Source organism: Myxocyprinus asiaticus, chromosome 1 (genome assembly GCF_019703515.2).
Source record: "Myxocyprinus asiaticus isolate MX2 ecotype Aquarium Trade chromosome 1, UBuf_Myxa_2, whole genome shotgun sequence".
NCBI lineage: Eukaryota > Metazoa > Chordata > Actinopteri > Cypriniformes > Catostomidae > Myxocyprinus > Myxocyprinus asiaticus.
Genome location: NC_059344.1, coordinates 16,629,027 through 16,638,133, shown reverse-complemented (window position 1 = coordinate 16,638,133; position 9,107 = coordinate 16,629,027). Strand labels below are relative to the sequence as shown.

Sequence of the window (9,107 nt, the reverse complement as noted above, 5' to 3'; positions counted from 1 at the left end):
TTTGCTAACCACATAGCTAAATCTAGAAAATAGAACAAAGAAAGCCAAACATTAGCAAAGCAGCCCATTTAAAATGTATATTTTTCATATACGTGGAGGCACATTACTCGGTCTCCACTCTCTGCTGTCACATCTCTAGCTCATTATATGAATAGTGTCGGAGCTGACATTAGCTAACATTGATGTAATGTAACTTTATATACATTAGCTACATAGCTTTATGTGGCCTGTCTCGTCATTGTTTATCACAGGCAAAAACGTAACTTGGAAACAAAATTTTGTCACTACATGCCCTGTCTCCTCAGTCCCTCACAAAGTTAACACTGCATTAGCTACATCCATCAATATATGTTAACTAAATTAGGTAGCTTGCGCACCTAGCTAGGTGGCAATTAGCTGGCAAGCAACTGAAACTAGCGCCCTAAAAAACAGTAAATACACAGGTAGCTAATTTGTATGGCTAATAGTCGCTAAATCTCTTTGGGTGAGGGGTGAAGATGAGTTTAGGTACAGATGCTGGCTGCGGCGTTACATTCAAATCGGATGTGGGATATTCCACTTGATATCTCCGATCTCCGACTAAAGCATTCCAATGCCAGATGCTCAGAAGATGACGTTAAAGGAAACAAAACTGCAACGCTCCCGTTAGCTTAGCAGGTGTTTGACTGTCACCAGAGACGTCTCCTAGCAACCCAATTCATAAACAATCTGGAATGCTAGCATTTGTGCTACAGGTGTATGATTACACTATGTAACAAAATTTTTGTTCCCGGGCAGTAAGTGTTATTTCCTAATTGCTTATGCCTCAAAAGTATAGAAAATGGCTATTATTCCCCACAAACTTTGCTTTTGTGACAAAAGATTTAGAAGTGAGTTGTTTTTCAAGATTTACTATTATACGGTAAATCACTTTCACGAATCAGCCCCCAAATGTAGTCTCCCATCATGTTCTCATTATACTGTCCTTGGTAGCGGCGTTCAAAGTCCAGTATATCCTGATGGAAGCGCTCGCCTTGCCCCTCCGAGTACGCTCCCATGTTCTCCTTGAATTTATCAAGATGAGCATCAAGGATATGGACTTTGAGGGACATCCTACAGCCCATTGTGCCGTAGTTCTTCACCAGTGTCTCAATGAGCTCCACATATTGTTCGGCCTTGTGATTGCCCAGGAAGCCCTGACCCACTGCAACAAAGCTGTTCCAAGCCACTTTCTCCTTACTAGTGAGCTTCTTGGGGAATTCATTGCACTCCAGGATCTTCTTTATCTGTGGTTTGACGAAGACACCGGCTTTGACCTTTGCCTCAGACAGCTTAGGGAAGAAGTCTTGAAGGTACTTGAAGGCTGCCGACTCCTTATCTAGAGCTCTGACAAATTGTTTCATAAGGCCCAATTTGATGTGCAGTGGTGGCATCAGCACCTTCCGGGGGTCCACCAGTGGCTCCCACTTGACGTTGTTCCTCCCCACAGAGAACTCGGTCCACTGTGGCCAGTCCCACCTGTGGTAGTGCACCTTGGTGTCCCTGCTGTCCCAAAGGCAAAGATAGCAGGGAAACTTGGTAAAACCGCCTTGGAGACCCATCAGGAATGCCACCATTTTGAAGTCTCCTATGACCTCTCAGCCATACTTATACTTCAAGGCGTCCAGCAAGATCTTGATGCTGTTGTAATCCTCTTTGAGGTACACAGAGTGAGCCAGGGGAAGAGACGGGTACTTGTTACCATTATGGAGCAGCACGCCTTTGAGGCTCCTGGATGAGCTGTCAATGAAGAGGCGCCACTCATTCTGGTTACAGGCGATTCCGATTGCCTTGAACAGACTGGTCACATTGTGGCAGAAGCAGAGCCCATCTTGATGGTGACGCTTCCTCTGATCTGCGACTTGCACACTTTCATCCAACAAGTTCCACTGCTTAAGCCTAGATGTTAAAAGCTCGGCATTGGACTTGGTAAGACCAAGATCTCTAATCAAGTCATTGAGGTCTTTTTGGTTGGGGTAGTATGGGTTTCTCTCCCCAGCTCCAATTTAGAAATCCCTCAAAGTCCATATCCTTGATGCTCATCTTGATAAATTCAAGGAGAACATGGGAGCATACTCAGAGGAGCAAGGCGAGTGCTTCCATCAGGAAATACTGGACTTTGAACGCCGCTACCAAGGACAGTATAACGAGAACATGATGGGAGACTACATTTGGGGGCTGATTCGTGAAAGTGATTTACAGTATAATTGTAAATCTCGAAAAACTACTCACTTCTAAATCTTTTGTAGTCATTTTTGTATTACTTTAGTATAAATACATGTTAATTTGGATTTATATGTTGTTTTTTTCTGACTTTATGTGAACGAAAAGACACAAATTCACCTGTTTTCTCATTGGAAATAGGTACATTTCAAAATATCACTGTCCTGGTCACAAAAGCAAAGTTTGTGGGGAATAATAGCCATTTTCTATACTTCTGAGGCATAAGCAATTAGGGAATAACACTTACTACCCAGGAACCCCAAAAAAAAAAAAAAAAAAAAAAAAAAAAAAATCATTGTTACGTAGTGTTATCAAAAGAGAGTATAATTTACCATGTTTTGGCAAAATCGGAGTTTAAAATTTCCGCACAACTTCCCAGGTTGTAATTACGACTTCAAGTGGCATTCCATTGCACTTTTCCCAGCAGGAAGTTGGAAAATCCGATTTTCCGAGTTGAATGGAATGCAGCAAGAGGCAGATTGCTAACGTTAGTTAGCTAGCTTTGCTAGCATCACTTACACTTAGCTTATCTTTCTTTATGCTTCCTTTCTAAGTGCCAATAAAAGTTTGACGTTGTCCCAGCCATCTCGGTAAGCATTGCAGAACTTTCATATTGCTGTGTGTTTTCTTTTAGACGTTTTTTGGTGCCAGATGGGCTGGATTGGTTTGAACCTCTTTGTGGTTTAGGTCAGTGTTTCCCAACCTTTTTTCTGTCACGGCACAGTTTTTACAAATTTATGCAAACAGAGCAAGCTTAATTTTAATAGAAGGCCTTAGTACGCAGACCTAGAAAATAAAAGAAACTTAATGTGGCACATACAGTATATATTTATGTATACATTTGTCATGTTTATAAAGAAAATGGCAAAATCAATTTTGAATACTCTGACACACCAACTTTCAATCTAGTTAATATGCCAGTGTTCCTTCTGGTCTCTAGCACACAATGTTTCCCATTACACTTCGTAGTCAAACATTTGTTTTGTTATCTAGATATTTCTTAATGCAGTCAGTTAAACAAATGTGTCCTCTGTGTGCTAAAGCTTTAAATCAGAGACTGATGCTTCATTAAGATCACCAGCCATACGCTCTAGTCCACACAGTCTTCTTCTTGAACTCGGGGGTGGATCTCAGAGCCATTAGGTTTGCTAAGACAGAATGGGAGACAACTAAGTCAAATTAAATGGTTCAAAGTAACCAAATGAGAGACTGAGCATGCATATAATTTTACAATCCCTTCTCTCTTGTTATCATACTCTAAACAGAATTGTAAGAAAATTACTTTGTTGTTCATTTTAGAGGAAAAGAGAGAGAGAGAAAAAAAATAATAATAAGAGGGTGTTCCTTCAACTTCGAGCACTTTTTGACCCAAGGGTTGATTTTTATAAAAACAAAGAGATTTCAGCTTTTTTCTTTTTGTTAAATGAAAATTAAGCTAAAATATCTTAGTCTTAGAAACTTTGGTAACACTTTAAAAAAAGGTTGTATTAGTTAACATTAGTTAACACAGTATTTAATAAAAACTAACAATGAACAATACATTCACAGCATTTATTAATCTTTCTACATAGTTGAAGAAACACCCCACAATAGTAGTTTTACCAAATCAAAATCAAGAGCTTAAGTGTCTCACCCTTGGCAGTGAGAATGGAAGTCTTGGAGAAACCCTGCACAGGACCTTCAGTTATACTGAAGAGCCAGTCGATGAACTGATAGCATGAAAAAGAAAATAAAAAATCAAAAAAAGAAAAAAAGACTAACTCTCCATTGCATTATGCAGCCAGTTAAACTTTCATGATCCATCATAGTGAGGCATGCACATTTAAGTGTAAAGGTTTTATATGCACTTATTAACATACACAAAACAAAATAATAATTTGTGGTATTGCTAAGGCAAGCATCACTAATACTATTGCTTACACTTATGGTTATGGACTTAAGAAAGCCAATAAGCCTAAACATTAAACTTTACGGCATAATTCATCCTGCACAGCTGGTGCAAAGGATACGTATGAGGCCTCAAATTTCGTGACTTTTTAAGGAGAGATATGCAAGTACTGTTCAAAGTGATCAGACTTAGGACATTTTTCTGGTGGTCAACAAAGTGCCCAAAAAAAATAAAATAAAATAAAATAAAAAAAATGCAATAGACTTAAATTTAAGGAGGACTCGAGTCATATCTAAGGCATGAAAACATGTTGTGTCAAGTTTTGACGTCATTGATACCAAACAGTTTTGAGGCTCGTGTGTCACATGACTGATCACGTCACCCCAAGTTTGAATATGTGAAAATGCAAATGAGATTTCAGCGCTATGGCAGAGGGGAATAATGGCTTAAATCTTGATCTACTCATCACAAAAAAATTACTGTATGACTTTAGAAGACTTGGAAGGATAGCCAACAAAATGTCTCCTTTAGTGTTCATGAAAGAAGGTTTGGTTTGGAATCATGTGATGATGAGTTAATGATTTTGTCAGTTTTCATTGTTGGGTGAATTATTCTTTTAAATGACAACCAGACAATTACATTTTAAAAACACAATGCAGAAATCCAGATAAACCACAGGGTTCACATGTTTTCATTGAAATATATTGAAATGATAAAATATGATAAAAGACAAAATGTCAATCTGTAATCAGGACAAGTCGTACCTTCTGTGACTGGGACTTCCATGGCTCTTTGGCAAGCAGTTGCTTCATGCTGGAAGGGATTCCAAGTAGGCATGATGACACTGACAGCTCGGTGGTAACAGGGTTGACATAGAGGTCATGGGACAGTTCTGATGTCTGAGAGGACTGTCGCCATGGAAACCACTGGGCTCTGATGCCAACGAGAAGTGGCACACAATGGTCGGCCCAAGACACAACTGCTGCTGCAAACACACTGAGGAGGAAGTCTGTTCCCTGCAAAGTGATGGTGGGCATGATGTTTAACTACGCTAACCTTATCAAGAAAGGACACTTAACAGTGTCTATACCCCACTTTTCTATTTGCTCCCTGCTGCTGGTAATGGGTTTTATAGGGAAAAAAAAAACATGTTTATATTATAAGGTCTATAGCAAGTCAGCCAATAACACTTTCCCAATAGCAATAACTGCATTTCTGAGGAGTGAATGCATATATGGTTCAAAAGCAACCTAAAATAATGCCAAATAATTTAAGGTTAACAGTGAAGTGAAGTCTAATAGTACACACCTCCAAAACATTGACACATTTAACTGTGGGAGATCCGTATGCAACATTTCTGATATGGCCCATTAAGTCCAATAGCCACTCCATTCTTTTAGAGACACCTGGAGAAAAAAACAAAAAAAAAAAAACAAAACCTCATTTGCAAATTAAAATCCTGAACAACATAATGCTTCAAAGTTAATGGTTATTTGAAATGGACAACATAGGCAATAACTTGCAAACAGGGTCCAAAATTATTTGTCACTCCTCAGTGGACCATAAATCCATTCACGATCAGCCGCAACATTAAAACCATCTGCCTAATATTGTGTAGGTCCCCCTTGTTCCACCAAAACAGTGCCAACTCGCATCTCAGAATAGCATTCTGAGATGATATTCTTCTCACCACAATTGTACAGAACGGTTATCTGAGTTACCGTAGACTTTGTCAGTTCAAACCAGTCTGGCCATTATCAGTTGACCTCTCTCATCAACAAGGCGTTTCCATCCACAGAACTGCCACTCACTGGATGTTTTTTTGTTTTTGGCACCATTCAAAGTAAATTCTAGAGACTGTTGTGCATGAAAATCCCAGGAGATCAGCAGTTACAGAAATACTCAAACCAGCCCATCTGGCACCAACAATATTCCATGCGATTATCTAATCAGCCAATTGTGCGACTGCAGTGCATAAAATCATGCACTTCAGTTAATGTTCACATCAACCATCAGAAAGGGGAAAATATGTGATGGCAGTGATTTTGACCGTGGCATGATTGTTGGTGCCAGATGGGCTGGTTTGAGTATTTCTGTAACTGCCGATCTCCTGGGATTTTCACACACAACAGCCTCAAGAATGAATGGTGCCAAAAACAAAAAAACATCCAGTGAGCAACAGTTCTGTGGACGGAAATGCCTTGATGAGAGAGGTCAACAGAGAATAGCCAGACTGGTTCGAACTGACAAAGTCTACGGTAACTCAGATAACCACTCTGTACAACTGTGGTGAAAAGAATATCATCTCAGAATGATATTCTGAGATGCAGGTTGGCACTGTTTTAGCGGCACGAGGGGTACCTACACAACATTAGTGGTTTTAATGTTGAGGCTGATCAGTGTATATAAACTCAGCAAAAAAAGAAACGTCGCTTTTTCAGGACACTGTATATTAAAAATAATTTTGTAAAAATCCAAATAACTTTACAGATCTTTATTGTAAAGGGTTTAAACAATGTTTTCCATGCTTGTTCAATGAACCATAAGAAATTACTGAATATGCACCTGTGGAACGGTCGTTAAGACACTAGCTTACAGTAGGCAATTAAGGTCACAGTTATAAAAACTTAAGACACTAAAGAGACCTTTCTACTGACTCTGAAAAACACCAAAAGAAAGATGCCCAGGGTCCCTGCTCATCTGCATGAACGTGCCTTAGGCATGCTGCATGGAGGCATGAGGACTGCAGATGTGGCCAGGGCAATAAATTGCAATGTCCGTACCTTGAGATGCCTAAGACAGCACTACAGGGAGACAGGAAGGACAGCTGATCATCCTCGCAGTGGCAGATCACGTGTAACAAAACCTGCACAGGATCGGTACATCCGAATATCACACCTGCGGGACAGGTACAGGATGGCAACAACAACTGCCCAAGTTACACCAGGAACGCACAATCCCTCCATCAGTGCTCAGACTGTACGCAATAAGCTGAGAGAGGCTGGACTGAGGGCTTGTTGGTCTGTTGTAAGGCAGGTCCTTACCAGACATCACCTGCAACAACGTCACCTATGGGCACAAACCCACCTTCGCTGGACCAGACAGGACTGGCAAAAAGTGCTCTTCACTGACAAGTCACGGTTTTGTCTCACCAGGGGTGAAGTTCGGACTCGCGTTTATTGTCAAAGGAATGAGCGTTACACTGAGGCCTGTTCTCTGGAGCGGGATCGATTTGGATGTGGAGGGTCCGTCATGGTCTGGGGCTGTGTGTCACAGCATCATCGGACTGAGCTTTTTGTCATTGCAGGCAATCTCAATGCTATGCGTTACAGGGAAGACATCCTCCACCCTCATGTGGTACCTTTCCTGCAGGCTCATCCTGACATTACCCTCCAGCATGACAATGCCACCAGCCATACTGCTCGTTCTGTGCATGATTTCCTGCAAGACAGGAATGTCAGTGTTCTGCCATGGCCAGCGAAGAGCCCGGATCTCAATGCCATTGAGCATGTCTGGGACCTGTTGGATCGGAGGGTGAGGGCTAGGTCCATTCCCCCCAGAAATGTCTGGGAACTTGCAAGTGCCTTGGTGGAAGAGTGGGGTAACATCTCACAGCAAGAACTGGCAAATCTGGTGCAGTCCATGAGGAGGAGATGCACTGCAGTATTTAATGCAGTTGGTGGCCTCATTAAACCTCAGTAAACAGTCAAAGTAAGTTTTTACAGTTGAAGTCAGAAGTTTACATACACTTAGGTTGAAGTCATTAAAACTAAAATTTAAAATTCATATTAGTAAACTATAGTTTTGGCAAGTCATTTAGGACATCTACTTTGTGCATGACACAAGTAATTTTTCCAACAATTGTTTACAGACAGATTGTTTCACATTAATTGACTATATCACAACTCCAGTGGGTCAGAAGTTTACATACACTAAATTAACTGTGCCTTTAAGCCACTTGAAAAATTCCAGAAAATGATGTCAAGCCTTTAAGCAATTAGCCAATTAGCTTATTATAGGAGGTGTACTGAATTGGAGGTGTACCTGTGGATGTATTTTAAGGCATACCTTCAAACTAAGTGCCTCTTTGCTTGACATCATAAGAAAATCAAAAGAAATTAGCCAAGACCTCAGAAAAAAAACTGTGGACCTCGACAAGTCTGGTTCATTCTTGGGAGCAATTTCAAATTGCCTGAAGGTATAACGCTCATCTATACAAACAATAGTATGCAAGTATATACACCATGGGACACGCAGCCATCATACTGCTCAGAAAGGCGACACATTTTGTCGCCTAGAGATGAACGTAGTTTGGTGCAAAGTACAAATCAATCTCAGAACAACAGCAAAGGACATGAAGATGCTGAAGGAAACAGGTAGACAAGTACCTATATCCACAGTGAAACGAGTCCTATATCGACATAACCTGAAAAGCTGCTCAGCAAGAAAGAAGTCATTGCTCCAAAACCACCATAAAAAAGACAGACTACAGTTTGCCAGTGCACATGGGGACAAAGATCTTACTTTTTGAACAAAATTTGAACTGTTTGGCCACAATGACCATCATTATGTTTGGAGAAAAATAGGTGAGGCTTGAAAGCCGAAGAACACCATCCCAACCGTGAAGCGTGGAAGTGACAGCATCATGCTGTGGGAGTGCTTTACTGCAGGAGGGACTGGTGCACTTCACAAAATAGATGATGTCATGAGGAAGGAAAATTATGTGGACATATTGAAACAAAATCTCAAGACATCAGCCAGGAAGTTAAAGCTCGGTTGCAAATGGGTCTTCCAAATGGACAATGACCCCAAGCATACCTTAAAGTTGTGGCAAAATAGTTTAAGGACAACAAAGTCAAGGTGTTGGAGTGCCCATCACAAAGCCCTGACCTCAATCCGATATAAAATTTGTGGGCAGAACTGAAAAAGCATGTGTGAGCAAGGAGGCCTACAAACCTGACTCAGTTACACCAGTTTT

The 9,107-nt window shown here is 40.7% G+C and overlaps 1 protein-coding gene across 2 annotated transcripts in view; it reads right to left on the bottom strand.

Moving 5' to 3' along the window:
• Positions 1-2,223: 2,223 nt before the first annotated feature.
• The window catches only part of LOC127450225 (focadhesin-like), a 106,197-nt gene continuing 99,313 nt past the window's right edge, over positions 2,224-9,107 (bottom strand). For both annotated transcript variants that reach the window (XM_051714182.1, XM_051714260.1), the window contains 4 exons: positions 5,438-5,535; positions 4,894-5,145; positions 3,875-3,950; positions 2,224-3,389 (listed from right to left, as the gene is read on the bottom strand). In XM_051714182.1, coding sequence (XP_051570142.1) covers positions 3,316-3,389; positions 3,875-3,950; positions 4,894-5,145; positions 5,438-5,535 — 500 coding nt within the window. In that variant the 3' untranslated portion in view covers positions 2,224-3,315. The remainder of the gene's footprint in view (positions 3,390-3,874; positions 3,951-4,893; positions 5,146-5,437; positions 5,536-9,107) is intronic.